At 39.5% G+C, this 23,789-nt stretch overlaps 1 protein-coding gene across 1 annotated transcript in view; it reads left to right on the top strand.

Moving 5' to 3' along the window:
• The window catches only part of niban2b (niban apoptosis regulator 2b), a 44,193-nt gene that overhangs the window by 4,149 nt on the left and 16,255 nt on the right, over positions 1–23,789 (top strand). Inside the window, exons 2-5 of the mRNA XM_062417383.1 lie at positions 15,136–15,266; positions 17,101–17,229; positions 17,347–17,452; positions 18,367–18,534. Of these exons, the coding sequence (XP_062273367.1) occupies positions 15,136–15,266; positions 17,101–17,229; positions 17,347–17,452; positions 18,367–18,534 (534 nt within the window). The remainder of the gene's footprint in view (positions 1–15,135; positions 15,267–17,100; positions 17,230–17,346; positions 17,453–18,366; positions 18,535–23,789) is intronic.

Raw genomic sequence — 23,789 nt, 5'->3', positions numbered from 1 at the left:
TGGAATCTGAGGAATGCATGAAAAACAGCGAGTGTGCGGCTGGATGGAAACCTCCTCCAGGCCTTGAGCTGCACAGCCAGCGCCACATAGTCTCTGCAGCCAAGGCAAGCAGAGTGCCTGGCTGGCTTCAAGGGAAGTGCCTGGATTTATCATTAAACAGCCCCCCCCCCCCCCCACACACACACACACACACACACACACACACACATCCATTCACTCACTGTGTGCATTCCTGATGCTGTGAAAGGGTGACACAACTGTGCTTGAGATCAAACCCTCCTTTTTTTTTTTTTTTTAAAGAATTGATGTCATCATATCCGTATATAGCTTTATCATTCGGGGTCATTGTATGCAGTGGATGATTTATGAGCAGCTGATGAACAGGCACCTCTTTGTAGTGGCCTGCCTTGATTGCTGATAAGGATAACTATGGGAATCCCTGAGTGAAGTCATATTAAACCAGCTAGCAGCATGTTCCACTTCCCCCATAACCTTATGCATGAGGTCAAGACTGGAGGGAGATGTGTGGGTGTGCAGAGGGTGGATATGACCAGGATCACATGGCTAACCACTCATTTCCTCTTTGGACACTGGTATGAGTGCACGTGTGTGTGCTAGTAGGCTTTAGTGTGGACATGATAAATGATTTCTGTCTTTCATTTGAAGGATTTTCAAGAAGCCAGTATAGAGTTAAATATATTACATTTGTTTTTCTGTTTTATCCTGTTAATCATCTTGGGACCTGCTTGAGTTTGGGAACCACTTCCGTGTGATTCATTCACATTTTTCCCAATAAGGATCACAAAGACAAACATTAAATTGCCCACTTTCACAAGTGGCCCCTTTATGTAGTCCTACACCGAGCAGTGCATGCTTGGTCAGTGGGTGAGGGGCCAGGAAACAGGAAATCCTAATGTGGAGTGTGTTTCCCTGCCTCTGTTAAGTCTTCAGCTTCTGAAGGGGTGTTTGCTGGCCAACAGGCCGGCTCTCTGTGACCAGGCGAGGTGTGGCACTCTCACCTTCAACACACACCCTACTTAGCACAGAGCAGTTTGTCCGAACAGGTTCAATTTGCGGAAATACCTGCTGCTGGGACCACACACACACACACACACATACATGACCTCATGACGTAAACTTCAACAAACAGAGCCAAAGAATGTTTCTGATGAGGATAATGTAATCAGTAAACTCAGAGGAAAGGCACGAATTAGAGCAGAGAAAGTCTTCCTGCTACTTTTGAACATGTAGGCTTTCAAATTCAAAATAATTAGCTCCTATAGTCATCTATTTATGTTAGCCTTCCAAGATCAGGACATATAAAAATGTCATTCATATTGTGTAATGTATCCTCTAATGCAAGTTGTTTTTCTAATCCAGTTAATTTCAGACAAATACTTAAGCCTCTTTTAAAAATGTCCTTTTATTTTATACCTTGGTGATTTCATATTTCTCATATATGCTTGTATTTGCTTTTGGAGGCAATTAAAAGATACAGATGGCCAAGACGGCAGCAACATAGTTACAGTAAAAGCATCAGACAACACATAAATGAGCTACATTAAGACTTACTCATATAAAACACTTGCACACAGACAGCCTGGACTCCAGAGTTTTCACTAGTGCTTTAAATTCGGTTAAGGGTACGAGGTTTTAAGTTGAAGTTCAGATTGTAAATTGTTCCAAGCAGCACCTGCCGAAAACCTAGAAGCTTTTTCTATCAATGTGAATTAGATAAAAGAATTAGTATTTTTGTCATAGGTCAGCTTGTTGGTCACAATAAACAAGAGACACGCCATGATAAAGTTTAACAAAAATATATTTTATCAAACCAATGTAAATTTGTGTGTGTGTGTGTGGATCCTGTCTAACCTGGTGATGGAGGGTCTTCTCCCAGAGCATGAGGATGCGTGCGTGTGTGTGTGTGTGTGTGTGTGTGTGTGTGTGTGTGTGTGTGTGTGTGTGTGTGTGTGTGTGTGTGTGTGTGTGTGTGTGTGTGTGTGTGTGTGTGTGTGTGTGTGTGTGTGTGTGTGTGTGTGTGTGTGTGTGTGTGTGTGTGTGTGTGTGTGTGTGTGTGTGTGTGTGTGTGTGTGTGTGTGTGTGTGTGTGTGTGTGTGTGTGTGTGTGTGTGTGTTGTAAGGTGTGAAACAAGGCATATGGATAAACTTAGGACAGAATAACTGAACCAAACCTAAAACAGCCTGTAGAGAAATGGTGAGAAACAGCTGCCTCAGCAGAGTGAGTGGCCTGACTTATCAACCCTTTTATTAATAGCAGCTAGGACGAGTTTATTCAGGTGTGGCTCATCCTCCTGACACACCTCTGCCACCCTGACTGCCTCCTACACATGAGCAGAGAAGACACACACACAGGCTGAGTAGGAGGGGTTGTCTCAATTATTGTTTATCCTACTTATCCTCAACTGAACTTGGCTGTTAAAATTTAAAATGCAACATTCTGTTCACTTTGCAGTCAATACCAATTACATTTTTAAGCAGTTAATTACATTTCAGTGCCCCTCAACTCCCTGTCACCCCTCTCCTACCTATCCTCTCTCAATGCCCTGCCTCTAACTAGAGGGATTAGAGTTTCGCAGTGTTTTTTGGCAAGTGTGGTGTTCAGAGCCACTGATGGACTCAAGCTGTGACGTTTCACAGGACGCCCAGCTGAAAAACACCCCTTCACCCCTCTCTACCCCAACCGGTCGAGGCAGATGTTCTCCCACTTTGAGCCTGGTTCTGCCTGAGGTTTCTTCCTGTTAAAAGGGAGTTTTTTTCTTGCCATTGTCGCCAAGTGCTGCTCATGTGGGAATGTTGGGTCTCTTTTAAAATTAAAACCTGAAGAGTACAGTTTAGAACCTGCTTTATGTGAAAGGTGCCTTGAGATGACTTTGTTGTGATTTGGCACTATACAAATAAAGATTGATTGATTGATTCCTGCGTGCCACTGAAGTAGGCTGTCAGCCAATCATTGGGCCTTGACGTCTGGCAGCCCTTTTGCTGGTTAGACTGCTCAATTTCCCGAAAGTGTGAATGGCAGACAGCAGTTTGGAAGGGTCCCTCTTCAGGAGGTGGTTCTGCTTAGTCATTGCCATTAGCCCAGCAGTGAAGATGAGATCCTGGCCAAGTCTGTTTGTATCCTCCATCATGTCCTCTACAAGAGAGACATCACCTGAATGTGTGATATCTAAGATAATCCAAAAGTAATAATTGCTATTATGCACATTGCTCTCTGCTTAAGCTATGAATGCTAGATTATGGTCTGTGTGTATGGTTCTTATGTGGCTTGGTTCTTATGTGGCTTGGTGGCCTGATTGACTGAAATTAAATTAAGCATCTGTCCTTTAATGTGTAATTTAAACTGGAAATATTGAGTCTTATTACACCAGTTAATGAGAAAATATGATGTTTGCTTGGACCCCTTCACCATGAACTCCTTCCCCTCAATCTGTACAAAACACAAGTTCTACAAGGGGCAATATATTTGCTCTTAAAGGCATAATGTGTAAGAATTTGCCATAATTTTACTTTAAAACATTCCCAAACTAACCAAAGTTATCAACAGAATGTGAAGAAATAACAGTTTTGATGTTATGTCAAAGTATTGTATTACTGAAGTTAATATGGTAACGTGCGATCTGTACTGTCGTGTAATATCACTTTCTACCACATGGGGCAATAGTGAGTCACTGTAGCATCCAGTCTCCACTCAGTTCAACATGAGAAGAAGAAGTACTGCTGCCTTTACCTAACGCCTATTTGGATAGTTGCACCAACATTGTTGAAGCAGTCGATGCTAAAATGCCACCCCCTACTTGTTTGAATGAGGTTGCCAGTTCTTACGTTAAACCTTTTGAAGTGGCGTACATGAAGGGCTGGGTACCTTTTTAAGGTGCCGGGGTATCGCCCAAAATAAATGGATACCAAGTAGTATCGAAACGTCTCCCGTCAAATAATACCTGCAATCCATCCTTTTTGCACTCAGAGCTAGAAAATATGACATTTGTATGGACTTGCTCACAGCCAATCAACATAAGTGTTCTTCGATTTAATGCGACATGTGATTGGCACACTGTCACACAGCTACAACCAAACTACAATTTATAAGTGTGTGTGATGTATGCTGTAACCCACATGCTGATTTTGAGCATTTTGTATGTTTGAAGACTTTAAAAATACATTTTTGTAAGCTGTGCCATGTTATTCAATTTCATTCTTCTACTCGCAAGATGTGTATGAAATGAAGTACTCAGTTGGTATCAGTATCACTTTGAGGGTATTTGGATTGGTACTGGTATCATAACTTTCTAAACCATACCAAGCCCTACATGCATGCCTAGAAACTCCTCCTTGAAAAACCTGTAGGTGCTTAATTTGTGAAGCTGCAATATTACCATCTTAGGGTAGGAGTCTGGATCTCTGGAATGACTCCCAGTGTCCAAGGGCAACATTAACAATGTCTCACAGGAAGGTCTCCAGCTTTGAAGTCTGCAGTTTGAAGAGTTGAGGAGTCCTCTGCGGTATCTTGTCTTCGAGGAAAAGCATTTCTGCTTCTGTGAAATCATTGTTGTTTCCTTTTGGTGAGAACACTGCCTCTATAACTGAGTGCCCAACACTATCTGTGGTTGTACAGGTGTTCTATCTCTATTTCAGGTATTTTTCATACCTGCAATTTATTCGAAAAAAGACATAAATGCCCGAAGGAAATGCATATACATCCAAATTTAATGGCGTAGTGAATTTTGAAAAAAGTGAAAGTATCTAAACACAATAGCTTCATGACTTAACAATTGGATTAACAAATGTAATGTGATCTGATTATAGAAAAATGTGTACTAAGTCTAAACAGAAGACTAATTATTTTTAGTGACCAGTAACCTGACTGTAACCGGATGTTCTCTTATCTTGCTCTGAACCTTATCCACCATGGCTACCTCTTTGCAGTGAAGCATTTTTTGAACACTGTGAATAGTGCTGGTTTGTCTCTGTGGTCCACACCACTCTCCTTGCTCCATGGCCACCTCCAAACTGCTTGTACCAGACAGAAGGAGCACAGGACAAGTGTGGCATTAGGAAATACCTGCCCTAGAGTCATCTGTAATAATGATCTGTGGTCCTGCCTGTCCCCTACCAGCAAAGGCCTTAGTTTTAATAGCCCCAACCTTTTTGAATGTGGTCTGCTAATCCTCTGACTGGTAGAGGAGAATGCCCAGCAGGAGGCCACCAGCACAGCTGAGGGTCAGGAGAAGAATCGCTCATATTCCCTGAGGAATCTATGAAGCACAGTTCCCCACTTTGCTTCAGTTAGTGCACTTTCTTCATAGAGGGAGAACACACAACAACAATAGGAGCTTCCCGGGAAATTGTTCCCGTTAGGGCACAGCTGTCCTTGCACTTGTTGTAGCTCTCCACTTTATTCTGTAGTGTTGTCAACACGATTGAACCATGGAGTGCCCAACTCCTCCCTACACACCTTGTGGAACAGTCTAGGTTTGTATGGCTGTCCCTTACATTCTGCCTATTGACCACCCATAGTTCAAACAAGTAGTCAGATATATGTGGGTCCTAACATATATCAGTATTATTTCTAAAAACAATGAAATTCTGAATAAATTGATCAATAAACTCACTTGCTTTAACATGAACAAAATATAGTGGAGTTACTGTACTATGGGCCAAAGGAAAAAGGCTCACTAAAATGTTTTCCTTGAATAGCACACATTGTACCAACCTTGGTTGGATAACATCCACCTTCTATGACAACCCCTTGAACAGTTTCGCCCACTCCTTGGCCTGTACCTCAGTGCAGACCAATCCAGTGTGGTCTCCTAATGAAGCCACCTCTTCATAAAGCAGACATGAACGAGATCGTACACAAATTGATTTGGTAGCCAACCCTACAAGTAGGAAACAAGCTACTATCAATTAAAATCCTTACACATAAAATTGAAAATGTCAACCTTCTCAGATATTTAATAACCATATCTTAGGTATCTGATACTCATCAAAAATGATACTGTAACACTATTAATGACCATACCAACACAGTCGCTATACTGAAGAATGACAACGACAGTATGACGACAAATATAGCATCTGGAGGATATGTAGGCTAAACAAAATGATCTCATAAGTTAATACAACAATGTTAATGAACAATGTTTCTCATAGTACTGAGAAACAGATATTGTGAGATCCCTTCAAATGTGTGTAGTCCTATGTTGACCCTTTGTCTCGAGCTCACGCTAACAGCAGGTCTATGATGAAAGCAAAAAAAACAGCTAGCCATTTACAAAACCAGCACTAACTTACCTGCTTGGAAGGATGCAAAAAGTATGTATGAGGAGCGAGAATTAACGTTAGACTAATTTATTAGATATCGTTTGCTAGTATATTCTTCTAACATAAAACCACATCGCATTAATATTAATGCATATATCACCAAAGCTCTGCATAACTGAAGTCGTCAGTCAACTTTGAAAAGCTCTATTTTCCAAGCTACGACAAGCGTGAGTGCGTTTTTTTTTTATTTATAGGAACGCAATCGTCATTGATGCTTTCATCATACGGAAGTAGGCGTGGTTTAATTTAAACTTGGTTGAAAAAATGATAGACGCATCCTGTATCTGTCGTACTATTCAGATTTCATTAGCCAGCACAGTCAACAAAAAAGAATGTTTTACTGCACAGGAAATGTTTTGGACAGGCCTCAGGCATATTTCAAGCTGCTGTAACAAAAATAGGGCTATTTAGGGGCCATAAAAATCTGTTAACATTGTATTTGACAATAAGTTATTGTCTTTTTAATGTTGTTTCTGCTACAGCCGAGTCGAGGGGGCAGGGATTTTCCACAGTGTTGTGGTGGGCACTGAAAGGAAATTGTATGCAGCCCAAATTAAACTCATACTTTAAACCTGCATTAAGTAAAATATCTCTCTATTTAGCTGCTAAATATTCCACTATGTTCACCAGCTAGTCTCTAACTACGTCTAAGCAGGTATGTACACTGTACACAGTACTCTATAGTTGTCTGAGGGTTCATTAGTATAGTGGTCATTTTATTGACTGTTAATATAAAGATACTGATTCGCACAACTTGAAGCATCAAGTACTGTTCAAGATATTCAATATGTCGTCATCCTCATATTTAATTTCTGTTAGCTTTGATGCTAATGAGGCATAAAGGCAGTTATTTTTAATTTTAGAGCAATTTAGGAAAATTGCTTGAACATGAAACTATAATGGTGAAATTTCTGTCAGTTAATGTATTATCCTGTAGGGTTTGTTCACATAGGTATATGTATGTACTTTATGAGCCTCAGAGGTCACTTTTTAAAGGCATCAGGGCAACTTTCATGTATGGATCATATATGTAGCTTTTGAACTGCTTCTCTTACATGTGTTGGTCATGCATCACATACTGTTATGAGCAGTGCTGTTCCGCTTGTCTTTGCCAGTAGAGCAGTTGGCTAATGTGCACACTGCCCTGCAAAGATGTCTGAACTAGATTTTTGCCCTCCCCCCTGATTAACTTTGTAAGCATGTTAAGATCTAACTAAATGTACTCCCCCTTTGGTGCACTAGATCCTTACACAAGCCCAGCCGCAGCTCTTGCTTCAGCTCTGATGGGAACACAGTCTAAATTTATGAGTCAGCCTATGGGTCTATCTCAGTGGAATGTTTTTGTTAAGGCACTGTGGAGAAAGCAGAAGAAGGGGGGGGGGGGTTCTCTGGCGGGTCTATTAAATAGCAATCTGACTCACATCTCTATGATTAAGACGTGCTGAAGCTGTAGAACTAACGTCAGTGATAAGACAAGCTGCCATGTAAAAGACAAGGAGTGTTGGTTAGATTAGATTACCACAGTGATGCAGATACAACACCGTAGTCTCATTAAAGCTGATAGCTGGCCTCAGCACTGCAGAGGCCCCCTGGACAATTAGTCTGGTAGGAGGCAGGAGCACAACAAAGAGCAGCTAGACTAACAGCAGCCACTTGTATGGATCTCTTGTTTCCCTTACAACCACTAATTCTGACATGTTCTGTCGTACACTTCGTAAAAAAAATGACTTTGTTGTGAATTGAGTGTATGTGTTTTTTTACCTCTTCAGTTTGTGATTTTTCTTTCAATAATACCCTCAGTGTCTCTCTACATAGAAACACGAGTGCCCTTGATTTAGTTGTTTCATTATGGTTTATGTTTTGACCATCTGCCTTGAAGTCAAAAATGCGTTGTCCTTTTTGTTCATTGGAATGTTTGAGCTTCATTGTACAGCATGAGACGTTCAGAGTTTGATACTAGAAGGCTGTTTTCACATTTATCTTCTGGAAGAGGAAACGAACACCGATAATAGACTTTACAGTAAAGTAGGAGACATGTTGTGTCCAACAGTTCAACTTCTGAAATGAAATATATTTGTATCTTAACAGATTATGTGTGATTCTAATGAGGGAGAAATATTAGATGTAAATTTTAAGAATTTTAGCAAGTCGATAGTATTGCGATATTTTGAATGGCAATATTGTATTGATGGATACGTGGATACATTGAAGTAGTGATCTTTTATTATATAAATTGCAAATGAATATTTAACTTGCACAACTTATTTTGTACAAATTGCATTGTTCAAAATATCATGTTCATGTTTGCATTTAATTAACTTGGACTGGACTGTAATAAAAAAAACAGATCAGGTGCATACAACTGATTGTTAACAAAGTTTTTATTTATTTATTTGCAGTTGAGAAAAAGGTAATGAATTGCAATATATCACAGTATATCGCAATATATTTAAAATTGCAATAATATCATATCTTGACAAGTATCGTGATAATATTGTATCATGGAGCCTCTGGTGATTCCCACACCTACAAAATAATTGAGCTTTGTTTCTATTCTATTTTTATTCAAAATAGAGTACATTATATACATCTTAAAACATGTCTGGAGGGGATCTTTAATCATTTCAACTGTGATGTGATAAATTCTGAAGGGGCCAAAAAAACCTCCCTCTCCAAAATATCTAGAGGGAACCAAGCAGAAATAATCGGTACATGAAGTTACCAGTCTCAAGTGTGGGCTCAGTCTCTGTGGATGAATGCTGTTTACACTGGGCCCAGCACAGTTTACATTTAAACCTAAGAACAGTACAGTATGTACTGATTTGTGCCATCTTGCAGGTGATTGCTTGCTACCTTAATTCCTTTATTTACTTAAGACGGTGAATAATGGTATTGTGTAATGGTAATATAGTGTAATCACTGATCCTATAGACACTGTTGGATTACATGATACAACTGTCTATGCTTTATGATGTAGTCTGCAGGTTCAAGACTCTTTAGGTCCTCTCTTTTCCTTGCTTTCATTCCAGAGTAGGCATTCTTAAAGTGCTGTTTGTGAGTAGATGTACTCTAATACATGAGCTTAGTACCCATTTAAATAGAGCTTAAGACAGTCATGACAAAATCTGTTCCTATTCCTTAACTAATGGTACATAAAGACACTCTCACACTATGAAAAGAACTTCACATACGGTCGTTCACACAGTCAGGTCCCTGGCTACCTGAATAGAGGCTGTCAGCACTGCCCAGTGAGAAATACCTCAAATAGTCACCATGTATCCTCACATTGTTTTAAGATGTTAACTTGGTTGGAGCCTCTCTGCTTTGGCAATGAAATCTGCCTAATCAGGGATGTTCTCGGTTGGGAAGTGGACGGTCAGTGGAAATCCTGAAAAGTTTGCTGACGTGTGCTAATGCAGCCGGGACAGTCTAAAAAAGGCTAGTATTATATTCGAGTGTGTGTCGTGCTGTCTTCAATTGTTTGAAATGAATGAGGTCTTTGATTCCTCTGAGCTGTCCGATACAGTGGAGTCATCATGTAATTATGCTGGGTGACTTAAGCATGTCAACCATGGTGTGTTTCAAAGCAACCGCATAAAAGCACTGGCTGTCAGTTATGTACTGTTATTATGGGTTGGCAGGGTCGGGGATAAACCTGTTGAATGGGAAATAGCCAGTAGGGTGATTTTTACCAGTCATGCACGTTGGTGTGTGTGTGTGTCTGTGTGAGCTTTTATGCTGACACACAAGCTGTCTCGAGTAGTCATAGTCATATGCAGCTTAGTGCTGTGTGACTAAGTTGAGGCTAATGCATACAGATGGTTGCATTGTTACAGTCTGCTGTGGTTACTAAATGAGTGACGCTGTTTTCTGGTCCCCGGTCATGACTCACTCAAAAAAGGTGGAAGTCAGTTTGTCAGTTTAGTGGACTTAAGGGCAATTACTGCTCCCTTTCTATTTTTTTCAATGAGGAATAGATAGAGAACCAAACACTTTCTTACAGTGCCACATGGTTTGATTTAACCAAGAGAGTCAACTCTTTGGACCTGTCTGTCCAAGCCTCAATCCTCAACTGTTATCTAAACAATTTCTATGCAGAACATTTAACTTTAACTTTCAGAGCCCTGGATGCCCAAAATATCTCAGCCCACTTTGCACCTCTATAGACGGTCTTTAAAGGATTTGGCTGGGGATTTTCCATCATTTTTTATTATCAATACATTTCATGTACAGAGCCAAACAAACACTGAACTCATCCTACTGACAAGTCCTGTGTATGTATCCAAAGTCTGATATATCTTATTTGTGCTGTAGAGCTCCATAGTTTATGGCGTCATTTCAGTGCCAAAATCTGCGCGCATAAAAACCATAATCGGCGCGCATAAAGACCACACTCTGCGTGCTCGCCGTCAATCTCTGCGCGCTCGCGGTCTCTGTGTATACGCTCGTTACTATCTTATCACTATTTTTAATCTTTGGAGCCATTGCTCAACAAACTAAAGTAACCACCATCTTTAGGAACAAAGGAACATGTCACCCAGTGCAGAGGTGTGATTATTTCTCATTAATGCTATTTTAAATTGGTTTTTGAACAACAGAGATCTATGGCACAGAAGAATTAGATATATCCACCTTTAAATACACACACAATACTTGTTAGTAGAATCAGTTTTGCTCCAAACATGAAATTTGTAACAATAAGAAAAATATAGAAAATTGCTAGTTTTATCCTGCTGTGGCTCAGGAGCTAGAGCGGTTGTCCACCAATCAAAAGATCGGTAGTTTGATTCCTGGCTCCTCCAGCCCACATGTCGATACCCTGTGTGGTAGCTCCTGTCATCAGTGTATGAATGTGTGTGAATGGGTGAATGTGACATGTAGTGTAAAAGTGATTTTGAGTGGTCAAAAAGACTTGTATCAGTTGTGAAACTGCATAGTTTCGATAATTTGAGGTTGGACTAAATTGAGGATATACATTCAAATTGTGAAGTTTACACATTGTTATGAAACTGAAAGCCCTGGGTCAATATATATTGTATATATGAATAACTGAAATGTTGATGCTTAACCCTAACCATATACTGTAACCTTAAACGTGAGTTAGTTGAATACCAGAATGAAGGGTGTAAGGTTCTGATCTAAAAGTTTAGAGAGGTATGTGAAGAAATTCATAGGTCACCAGGCTTTTATTTATTCCTAAAACTATAGTAGTTGTGCACCAACTGTACATGCCAGGAAACATCATGGTGATTAAAAAAAATGTTGAGAAACTGTGGCACTGGACTTTCTCTTGGCATCCCTCCCCTTCCTCTCATCTCTCCCTTTTCTTAGCTTACGGCCACATTCCTCTGGGACATCCTGTCCAAAATGCTAGTTAACCATAGAACAATTCCCTTGTGCTTTTCTGTGACCAAGTGCCTGTGCAGGAAATAAGGTACAATGAGCTGCATTCATCTATTAAGGAATAAAGTCTTACAATGTGTGACCCCAGTAATGCACACAGAGATACATTCAGAGGTTCGAAATCAAGAATCTCCAACCTTGATCGTTAGCCTTTATTTCTCGACCTATGTGATGAAGATGAGCTCTATGGACACAAAAACTGTTTTGTCCATCTTGACTGTTGAACGAAGGGTGATACATTCTTAGTGGAAGAGAGTTGAGCAGGAGGGCAACTGTGGCTTCTGACTCATACTGACGGAATGTTGAAGAAAAGCAGTTCAAACAGAAATGTCTTTTTGGTCACCAGGATGTTTATTCAAGATGGTCTCTTTTAATCGTCAGTGTTCAAACAGTGTCAGGCCAATGTCACCTGAATCTGTCTTGATAGTCCGAACTTTTTTTCCTGCAGTGACTGTCAAGTATATGAAAGTGGGTGAAGACTTTTTGCCGGCCACACAGAATCAGTAATGAACAAGTAATTGATGAAGTTTAAAAAGGCAAATCCTCCGAGTCATATCCCTCCTTATTTCTAGACGCAGGCCATCATTCATAACTCTGTGTGGCTACCTTCCTAATGGCTTCACCAGAACGTTTAATTATACGCTCCCCACATGTCCCGAAAAGCCGAAGCAGCATTTCAAAACCACAATATAGAGCAGATGGGATCAAATGGGTCATCCCTCCTCCCTACTGCAGTTGGACATATTTATCAAGAGCAGATGGAGATCCATTTGTTAATTGCTATTGCTCTTATAATCCTTACATTACCAGAATCCCCTTTTATTACAATGAAAGTTATGTGAGGGTGTTCAGACACATTTAGGAAGTTTATATGAAAGCAGATACAGAGGAGGTATGTGCTAACAGTGTTTCCCACAGGAGTTTGAGAGACTATGGTGGTTGGACCTCAGTCCAATCCTCTAGGGGGTATCCAACTCCCCAGTACGAAAATGATTTTTAAGTTTTTAACTCTGAGAGCAATATTAAAAGGTTATATCTATTAAAAAAACTTGAAAAACAATGTAGTGCTTTAGTAATTTAACTACTGGTTGTATAGGTATGAATGGTGATGACACAGCTAAAAAGCTCACACTCACAAAGCATGGGAAAGAAATTTGACCAGGTCATAAATGTTCCAGAGTAATATCCATATTTCAGCTCTGAAACAAAGAAAGCAGAAGTGATTATCCAAGTTCAACTAGTTCATTACTGAGGAACATATCAAATATAAATAAACATATACAATACTGTTGCTAATCAAACAAGCTAGTTATCTACCTAACAAGCTAACCAGCTACAAACATTAGCTGACTTGCAGGGGGAAAGAAAATGTTTATGCTGTCGTTTCATACGTTTTTATTGTATACTTTATTCACTTGTTAGAATTTAGAATTAAAATGAACACTGCAATTTTAATCCATAATGAAGAGAAGACAACAATCGTAATGTTAGCCTATGTTTCGCGCAGGCATAGCCTTCATTTAAACGTATCTGTATTTCCCCTATTTAAATTGCATAGCCTATTTTAGAGAGTATAGCACTGTAGAATATTTGCTTTAGGGCGTATCCATACATTTTGGTTCAAAATGAATTGTGTGTTGTTCTTGACGAGAACGGTCATCAGGCTATGACAAACAAAGAACAATCGTTAGTAAGTTCTTACAGTCTTTTTCTTCAACTGTAGTTCTACTATGGCTTGCAAGATGTGTACAGACATGTTTGGCTCTCTATGAAACCGGGTGGCACAAATTAGACTATGGTGGGCCGCCACAGTCCATATACCGTAAAAACCGGTGTATAAGTTTGTCTATTTTGGAGAATGTCATGCTGGGAAAAACACTTTTCTATTAAAGACTGGTTTATTTGAATGCACCAGTAGTTATTCATCCATAAACACATATGTTTATACTCCAAAACATTCTCAATTGACTTTTATTAGAAACACAATTCAAACACACATATTACACCTGAAACAGTGTGTCAGGTTAATGGTTAATGGTCCGGTAATGATTTGCATAATTGAGCTGAATATATTAACTCAGACCAGATTCAATTAAACCTTTTTAAAAGAACACAGTAACTTTACATATTTGATATAAAGTGTACCTGTGTGCTTACTCGAGTCCCAAAATCTCTTTTATTGTGCCCAAGAAACACTGGTGTATAAGACGCACCCCGCTTTTCAATTAAAAATATTGCGTTTAAGGTGCGACTTATACACCGGCTTTTACGGTAATTAATGGGAAACGCTGGTGCTAGATAAGGGATTGTGGGAGGTCTCTTTCACTGCCTATTTACATTATAGGCACCCTGCCAAATCTCCAATGTATTATCCATCCATGCAGAGCAGTTTGGTTCCATCTAGGCAATTTACACATGTTGCACACATTGATGCTGAAACCATACATTGCTCCATACTAATTTTATCTTAATGAAAAGACTGGCAGTACTATTTTTGTTTTTGTCAACAAATGGCATCAAAAGACCAAAAACAACAGTTGTCTTAGTTCATTAATCCACATTTGTTTTTCTAGTGAGTATCTCAGTGTGTGAGTGGGGTTTAGTTGGAATAAATGAGTGATCATGATACGGTATGCTACCTAATGCAGAGCTATTACCTGTATTGATTGACTGTGAAAGGATTTGGGCCAGAAACAAAGATTTATTTGGGTTAAAAAAATAAATCATATCTTCCATGAGTCATAACTATCCAGGTGTTCCTTTTTACAAGAGTACAGTGTGAAGGATGAGAAAGCTGAGCTCTAGCAAATAGCAGTGATGTGGACTCACTGATCAAATACAAATAGAATAGTGTGACATGTCACACTTTACACCATGGCTGTGTTTGACTTTCATTCTAAACATTTCCCAAATGAATAACTCTGAGCTGGAAGGTCACACAACACAAAAAAAGGAAAGCTGGCAGTGCTGAGCTGAGCTGTCGACCTGCCATAAAGTCTCATTTGAGTGTTTTTCCTCATTTCAGCTTTTTGGAATGGAGGTAAATAAGGATTTAGAACTTTCTAAGTAGAATAATTCACATACAACCATGTTCACAATATTGAATTATTGACTTTCATCAGATCTTTTAAACTTTCTCTCATGGGCTGTGAAATTGTGTCATTTTTCTGAATAAGTGTATTTGTCGACCTTTCCTGAAGCACACTGATGAAAATAAATGTTGACCAAGTCTACTGTAGAAAAGCCTTAATGCTCATCGTGCTTCACTGCACATTTCCATAGTCATTGTGTAAATGAAAAATGCCTAACACCACAATGTATGACATTTCTTGGACTCTGCCACTACATTCCTAACTCTGTGTGTGTGTGTGTGTGTGTGTGTGTGTTGCAGCTCAGACCGGGGAGGTGATGGGAGAGTTTGGGCGCCTGTATGAGCAGCAGTATGCAGTGGCTCTTTTCAACAAGGTTCGCTTTGACATAGAGGGTGGAGGTGGCCCGCAGCCCCAGCTACTACACCGCAAGGTAAAACATCCTCTTTCCCCATAAATGGTCACGGACCAGCTGTTTAACCCTGAATATTCCTCACTCACTCACTTGAGTTTCTTCATTGGCTGTTTCTCTTTCAAACTGATGTGGTGTTTGTGTGTGTGTATAAAAATAAGTGTTACTCCCACTGCAAGTCACTAGCATCAGGAATGACAAGAAGGGGGGAAAAAGAAAGTTCTGATACTGTATATAATCAATACTATATTTGCAAAAAACTAAAATAAAGTTTGAGTTTTTTTTGTCTAGAAGTAGTGTAAATAATTATTTTAGCCTTTTAGCTCCGTTCATTCACGTTCATTGAGGAATACCTCGCTAGCGCCCTCAAGGTGAATTGCAGCCAATTTGGGTACAATGGTGTTAATAGGAAGTGAACAGACTCTCTGTAGAAGGGCTCTGTCATTGCCTGAGTAACATTAGTGAGTGGTGGGGGAAGCAAGCATTAAGCGAATGTTCATGAACTGCATTCGTTGCTTAACCGTGTCATGTGATGCTACTTCAGTACACTTTAACAACAAATATTACTGGGACCAAAATTGCCAATGAACATTTAATATCCAAGAGTTTACATTATAAACACCTCCACTGCAGTTAACTGGAACCACATTGATCATACACAGGCTTTGACCTAGTCCTGTTTTATTAAACACACAACTGAACAAAAATGTATGGAAGCTCAGTTGTGCCAGGAGCTAGAAAGTTATTAGAAAGTAAGTCAGTATTTTTTTATAGTGAAAAATTAAATTATATCATGATTTTTATACAAGGCTTTTTTAGCTGATTATGTTAAGAAATGTCAGAAAGCCACATTTTGACTTGCCGATGTTCTTTTTTTTATTTTAATCATTCTTTTCATCCATTCTATTTTTTTCTTGTTTGCCTTTCATATGAAGCTCAGGAAACATTGCAGCACACATTTTCATTTAAATGAAGACACATACTCAATTGGTGGTGGCCAGAAGTGCCATATGCATGAGAGTTTAAACCTAAAGAGAGCGGTTCAGCATTAATGGTGCACTGTACTCACCAAAATGTGTCTTCTGACTGACAATCCAAACTTTCAAGTGCCAAAAAAAAGTCTTATTTACCGAGTGAAGTTTTTCTTTGTTTGTGTTTATATTTGAGGAGTTTGACTTGGTACGGAGCCTCGTGTCATCTCAAGTGTCCGCAAACCGTACAGTAATTCAAAGTACATCCAGTTCTAGTGCAGCTAGTAACTCCTCTAGACATTTATTTTAAGACTTTAAAATGTTGCAGGGAATAAAAATGTGTGTGATATGTTTAGAACTTTCTTCTTCAGTAAACAAATGTAAAAGCAAACTATACACACACACACACACACACACACACCATTCTGTACAATAAAGCTCATTCAGACATGCTGGAAACGCCTTTTTGACTGTAGGGAGAGATTATTACCTTTTAATACTTTAGTTTAAGATACATGTGACAACATGTGTATGTGGTACTATGATACTGGAAGATCCTTAATGTTGAAATCATGTTTTCTTTGGCACACACACACACACACACACACACACACACACACACATACACACTTACAGAGCTGCTTACATAAAGCTGTGAGGTTGCACTCCTTTTTAACGGCCTGGTTTAATAGTGAATTGAGGAATGCTAACTGGGTGGCTGCAGGGTGGGGGTGAGGAAACAACCTCCTAATAGATTAATTTGAGATGTGCATTTCTATAATACAAACACAGACTGCCTTTTCACTGCTTCTCTTTTAATTCCTCCAGACTGTCTGTGCAGCGTACGGGTGTTTGAGTTGAAAGGTGTCATGTTTCCCCCACAGATCCCTCTGGAGAACAAGTCCATCTTCTCTGGCTCGCTCTTTCAGTACCTGGAGGAGAACAAGAAATGGAGAAACCGCTTCCTGTTTGTCCCAGACTCCTACAACATCAACTACTTTGATAGCAAAGCGGTGAGAGGGGGGGAAAAAAAAGAAAGAAAAAAGCACCCAGTGTGGAATCAGAAGTATGTGGTATTTGCTGGATTCACTGTGTAACGTCTATACTCTGCTCCCTGTGTTGTCTACCAGGCCCATGACAGACGCCTCCATCCCAAAGGAACCATCAACTGCGCTGGCTACAAAGTGCTGACATCTATGGACCAATACCTCGATCTGATCAGCAACAGCCTGCCAGGTAAAGATGATGAAGAGGAGGAGGAGGAGGAGCAAGAGCTGAAGCTTCCATTATGCAACATTCCATGCTGAGTTTTATGATTTTGGGATTCAGTTTAGTTGACCATTTTTAAGATCAGCGGTCCAAAAACGGAAATGTTTTCATAATGTTACCAAACAAGTTCATTCTTGCTCGCCTCTAAATCAACAGTGAGAACATCCAGAGGCATTAAAACATTCTAAAGTGGAATTCTAGTAATTAAGATGATATATTCATTATGTGGCTGAGAGTGTGAGACTGTGGGAAAAGTGAGATAAGGAATAGAGGTGGTGTTTGTACAGTAGGCCTGAGGGGGCTCACAGGAGGGCTGCTGCTCATCTTAATGTCATATTTAATCCTTTAAAAATGAGAGAAAGCTGGTTTGAGCCCTCCAGATATTACTCAGACCACTGAGTTCATAGTCATGTGTAAATCATAAGCGAGGCAGTAACTAGAATGGGATATAAAAAAAAAAAAAAAAGGGTGGATCAAACATCGTTGCTGCATTGACTGATGGTGTCACACATTGTAAGTATTGCGTATCAGATGATTCCTGACATCCTCAGTGCCTTATTTATAATTGCACCATTACATCATGATCAGAGATAAGGTGCTATTTGCAGGGATGGGTGTCATCCAGGTTTGATACTTATCAGCGGTACTCTTCCTTAATTTAATGCTATTCAAATGTATAAAAAGGTGAAGCAGAGCTCATTATGTCTGTTATCTTTAATTTCATAAAGAAATGCAAAGCGCTCATAGGCTACTGTTAATTGTTGTTCACGGGGAGGGAGAGAGAGATTTATCAATTTATCAATCAATCAGGCTTTATTTCTATAGTATATATATAAATATAAAATGTGTGTGTGTGTGTTGATCTTTTTTATTCTTCTCAGGTGTGAAAGCCAAGGTGGGAAGTTCTCCCTTCCTGAAGTGTCCCACCCAGTTCCCTCTGATCCTCTGGCACCCGTACGGCCGCCACTACTACTTCTGCGTGGTAACGGAGAAAGAGCAGCAGAAGTGGCACGCTGTCCTCCAGGATTGTGTCCGACACGCCAATGATGGTGAGTCCTGAAAATGATCCACACACACACACACACACACGCGCACGCTTATAAATGCATTAATGGTTTAAACATGGTGAAACACAATGATTTCAGTACCTTTTTTTAGACTTCTTCTTGGTACTTCTGATGACTATAAGTTTGCATAGCCCTGTTCAAATAAGCAGGTATACATCATTCTATATGTTTAATAAAATATTAAATTTAAAACACGTTTAAATGCATGGTAATATCGAGGACCGCTCTGATACTCTTTGGCAGGTTTATGGGATAAATGTGGATATGAGTATTTAGATTTTTTTTCCTGTGGCTGCCCAGAGCTTCAAGCTGAAGGGAGTGGCTCAAAGCCTCCCCACCAAGTGGCTTCCAGTGAAACTAAATATCTGTGGCTTAAACATATTGGGCAATTTACTCTCTGCTCACTTGGCGTATTGCCACAGGGACATTTTGTGGGAAAAGTGGAGATGAAGTGAGAGCAAGAATGTCCTTGCACAAGATCAGTTTGGCTTTCCCTGCCTAATCTAACTCAACTTGTATTACTGGCCACTGCATTTTGAAAATGATGTTAACGGAATGAAAAAGGTGGGAGTCAACCACAACCAGACAGTGCACAGCGCTCAAGAATGATCGTGTAATTTATATTCGAAAAGGCAGCGGTTGCAAGCATGTTTTGATTTAATGACTTAAAAAATGATTGTGAAGTATATTGTGAATATTTTTCTGCGCTGTCACTCAGAGACTAAGCAGAGCGGAGCAGCGTGGTGAAGAAATGACTCTGTGTTCAGTCTGTTTCACCTCAAAAAGTCAGTGTGTGCACAGTGTGTTGGATAGTGATGTCTCTCTCTGAGCTAACGTATTATTGTTATACAGGCAGGAGACTGTAAGATGCTTTCAAATGAATGGTTTTTATTAATGAATGCAGTGATCGGTTATGAATCGATTGTGTATTGAATCTGCACCCATTTATATAGCACTTTACACATAACACAGCTGAACCAGAGTGCTTCACACCACACAAAGAGGAAGACAAAACCGAAAAAAACGGAAGGAAAAATAATAATGATAATTGTAGTAAAGTCACATGATCACACAGAGCCTATAGTTGCAACACAGACCTACACAGATTTAAACAGACATATCTGAGCTGGATTTAGTTAGTCACAATAAAGGCCGATGAGTAGAAAAAGGTTCAACGATGACTCTTGAAAATCTGAATAGTTGGGGAGAATCAGATGAGTGGAAACTGTTAGCTCTGGACAGCTGCTCAGTCAGTCTCTCTTTCTGTCCAGGAGATTTTCCAGGATAAGGCAAAAGGAGCAAGTTGCTGACGTACGTGTGTGTGTGACCCAGACCCAGACCCAGACCTAGATTGTATTGATGTCACTTTAAAGTATTCCTAAGCTTTCTATGGTACAAAGGACTGAGCTGGACTCCCCCGGTCCCTTCTAAGAACTAAATAAGGCTGAGACTAAGTGTCTCAAATGGTTTCTGGTCCCACACCAGGGCTTGATAGTCTGTCTGTGGACTTAAAAAAACAATCTGGATAATAATTGGCCCATTGGGGATCATGGATACCTTTCTTAAAACAATTAAACAATTAACATTATTTGGATGTGAGGAGCAGTTTGTGGCTGTGGACGATTCATTAAACCTCCTTTTCTCCTCGTGTCCATTTAGATTTCCTGACTAAACTTTGACATATACCAGTCTGTGATAATCCATCAACATATTTTCTTCTGGTCGTAAACTTGGTTAACACAATTCATAATTTCTGCTTAACTCAAAAATGAGGTATGATTTCATTTAAATTAAGGTCTATTGACCATCATTTCCAGAAATATGTGTAAAACCTGTGGTAATAAAGTTGTCTTAAAAGGTCTAACACAGAATTGGGTGATAATTTATAACTTCTGCTTATGACAAGACGACAACAGGAAGGTTAATGTAGATGTTGAACAGGGCAGGTGATAAACGATAAATGTTGTGTCCAGTCTTGAGGCTGAACATGTTGTTTGTGTACATGGATTTTATCAAGTCATGCACCACTTTGAAGCAGTATGTAAAATAACCGTGCCAAATTGAATGACATGCTTTTTTTTTTAAATCAATGAAACATGCAATGTAAATGCAGATGTTTTATTTTGATGAACATATTTGTTGACTAGGGTGTGAATGAGGTCTAATATGTGATCATTTGGTATGAATGCACTTTAACTTTAGCTCAGGACACAGGCCTGTCCCAATAATTACATTATCGACTTATCGTACAATAACATAATTATCAACATCATCATATCTATATATGGATTTATCATATGATACATGGACATGACCTTTATCATTTTTGACCTCAGTATTTCCACACTTCACATTAGCAGCTAAGAGGCTATTCATGTCACATTGGCTAAGCAAGTAGTGTCCTCCATTCCTCACTGTGTACGTCCTGAGTGGAGACTGCAGAAGAATTAAAGGTTAATAACTCTGTCCCCAACCATAATGGCAGTCTGTGTACCTCCCATCCCCCTTACATTATTACACTAATATATTATCATTATATCAGTGGTATAAAATGATCTTCAAATGTCAATAATATCATTTATCGCGATTATTTCTGAGACAATATATCGTCCAACTGATGCAGTTATGGTGACAAGGCTATCAGGACATTGTGTTCCTTAACACAGATACCTTGGTAATTATCGGTGTCAGATTTATATCTGTAAATCAGATGTAAAACTTTTTTGGGGTTTTAGGTTGGTGGCTTTTTTTCAGGAAATCAGGAGGTCTAAAAGGTTCTTCTAAGATTCTAAATTCTAATTAGTTTAAGTTTTCAGTTATGTGTTCTGCTTCAGATTTGATAAGAATGTTTCCGTATAGTTTCTCGCAGTGACTCATCCAAATGTCTCCGTTTCGTATCACGGGGTCATTGGGTTTTGTTTTTAGGTTTTTCCACTTTTCCCAGAATGTATGTGTGTTTATGGACTCCTAAATTATTGTCAGTTGTTGTTGTGTGTACTGAGCCTTTTTGATCTTGACAGAATGATTGTATTATTTTAGCACGCCACAGTAAAGAAGGCACACGTCTAGATTGCTTGTGTCTGTGTTTTTGGTTGGATAATTGTTCTTTTCTTTTTTGTGGGCTTTCCATATCAAACCAATTGGTCTCTTTGTTTTAGGGTTTTTGTGGCTGCTGGATTTCTTCAGTTGGGATTCGTGAGCTGTAGTCAGATGTGATTAATGCTTTTAACTGCTTGGTCTTTACTGTGAGCAGACGTGGTGTCCAGAAAGTTCTCAAAGAGTGTTTAAATTTGTTGGCTCCCGATTTCTAGAAGTTGGGAGCCCATCAGTATGTTCTCCTGATGTTAAACAGACTATAGGCCACAAATCTCTTTCTGTGTATGTCATATTTTTTTGTATTTTCATTCAAATGTTGAAAGTCTAAGTTTTTTTATTATTATTAGTATTATGTATTTTGACAGTTGTGATTTGGGTTTTTAATTGAGGATGCAAAGATTGCCTAAATCTTGTGTGTTTTCTTGGAATTCGTCAGTTTTATGTTGTTGTCCAAACAGAAAAGAATTGATCCCCTGCATGTCGATGTGATGCAAATCCATTTTAAAATGAGAAACTGAGAAGATGCGCTGAACTTGTGTCAAGTGATGTCATTGAAGTACTGTGTGTGTGTGTGTATGTGTGTGTCTGTCTTAAAGAGGAGTGTTATATGACCTGACTCATCAGTTTGGTGGATATGAGATTGAGGTGTGTGATCTCTCCCAGGTCAGCTCAGTTTCTGCAGGTGGTTGCTAGGCGCCTCAGTGGTGCAACAGAAAGTAGCTATTCAACCACATCATGCTGTGTATTTTGGGAAACATTCTGGAGAGCAGTTGCTTGAATGCATTTTCTTTTGTTTCAGTATCTTGCAGCACAGCTGATGAGCATTGACCAAACATGGTTAGAAAGCAAGAAGATGGCGACGTTCTGCAATCCTTGTAATTGACTTAATCATTGTTGATTTCCAGCACAGCTGTACGTTATGACAGCAGAGGGGCCGCAAGGCCCTGAGGAGCAGGAGAAGCGGTTACGAGTTGTCTCTCGCTCAACAATAGAGAGAAACAGCAAAGGATACATGCATACCTCGTTCATGTTCAGTTGTCTTTTTCCTGGTTTTAGAGTTGGCATTATAGTAAAATGATGTTATTTTCTGAACTTACCAGATTATTCTAACTGTTCTATTATCTGCCTTTTCCCCACGTCATTATATCCACATTAATGATGATTATTTATCAAAAATCTGATTGTGTAAATATGTTGTGAAAGCATCAACAGTCATCCCTACAATATTGTTGCAATATCGAAGTATTTGTTTAAAAATATATAGTGATATTTGATTTTATCGATATCACCCAGCCCTAATTGTAGCACCTTTGGGTGCTGTGGAAAACAGTGTTTTCTTAAGGAACATTTCTTGGTGTCAGTGCTCCAGCGTCCCAGTGAACAAACGTCCTAATCCACTGCACACTGTATAACAAGAATTCACTGGAGTGATATGTTACAAACATCTGTTTGAAGGAAATGCAGCATATTTTCCATATAACAAACTCCGTCATCGTATGATGTGATGATTTACTCAAGTGTTACTTGAAGCATAGCTGGCGGGTGTCCTGGTGGTCAAGTGTTTTTGGATGCAAACCCTGTAGCTGTGACATTCCCTGAGAGATTCCAGACCCCTCTCTCTCTCCTGGAGTTGTCTGTCTTTGTTCTGTCACATCGTCGCTGGTTCTAATCACTGTAAGCTTAGAATTGAATTCCATCAAAAACAACATCCACATTTTTATGCTTCTGTCCAACAGGCGTAACACGAGTAAGTGAGTGTGCACGGGGATCGTTGGGACGTAGTTTTAGTTGCTCTTGACACGCTGCTGACAGATGAAGCTGCTCTGATCAATGATTGAAGTAACACGGTGAAAAGAGGAGAAAAAAACAGATGACCTCACTGTTTGCTATCCTAAAAAAGCATGATGTGTTGCATCAGGCTAATGCTGGCTAGCTACCAGCTCAAAGCCTGAAAATTAAAGTTGGATTCCTGATATGATCCCTGACATAATAGTCAGGTTGGAGTACAAGTAAAGATTGTGGATTTAGAGTCCTTCATCAGGCCATTGAGTTCTAAGAGGCCAATGTGAAACTGGCACAGGACTGAAGTGGAGGAATAAAGTAAATGCATCACAGTATGCATTTAGGTAGTTGCCATAGTG

The sequence above is a fragment of the Scomber scombrus genome, chromosome 4 (genome assembly GCF_963691925.1).
Source record: "Scomber scombrus chromosome 4, fScoSco1.1, whole genome shotgun sequence".
In the NCBI taxonomy this organism is placed as follows: Eukaryota; Metazoa; Chordata; class Actinopteri; order Scombriformes; family Scombridae; genus Scomber; species Scomber scombrus.
The sequence above is the reverse complement of the archived record's forward strand: the minus strand, read 5'-3'. Positions and strand labels throughout refer to the sequence as shown.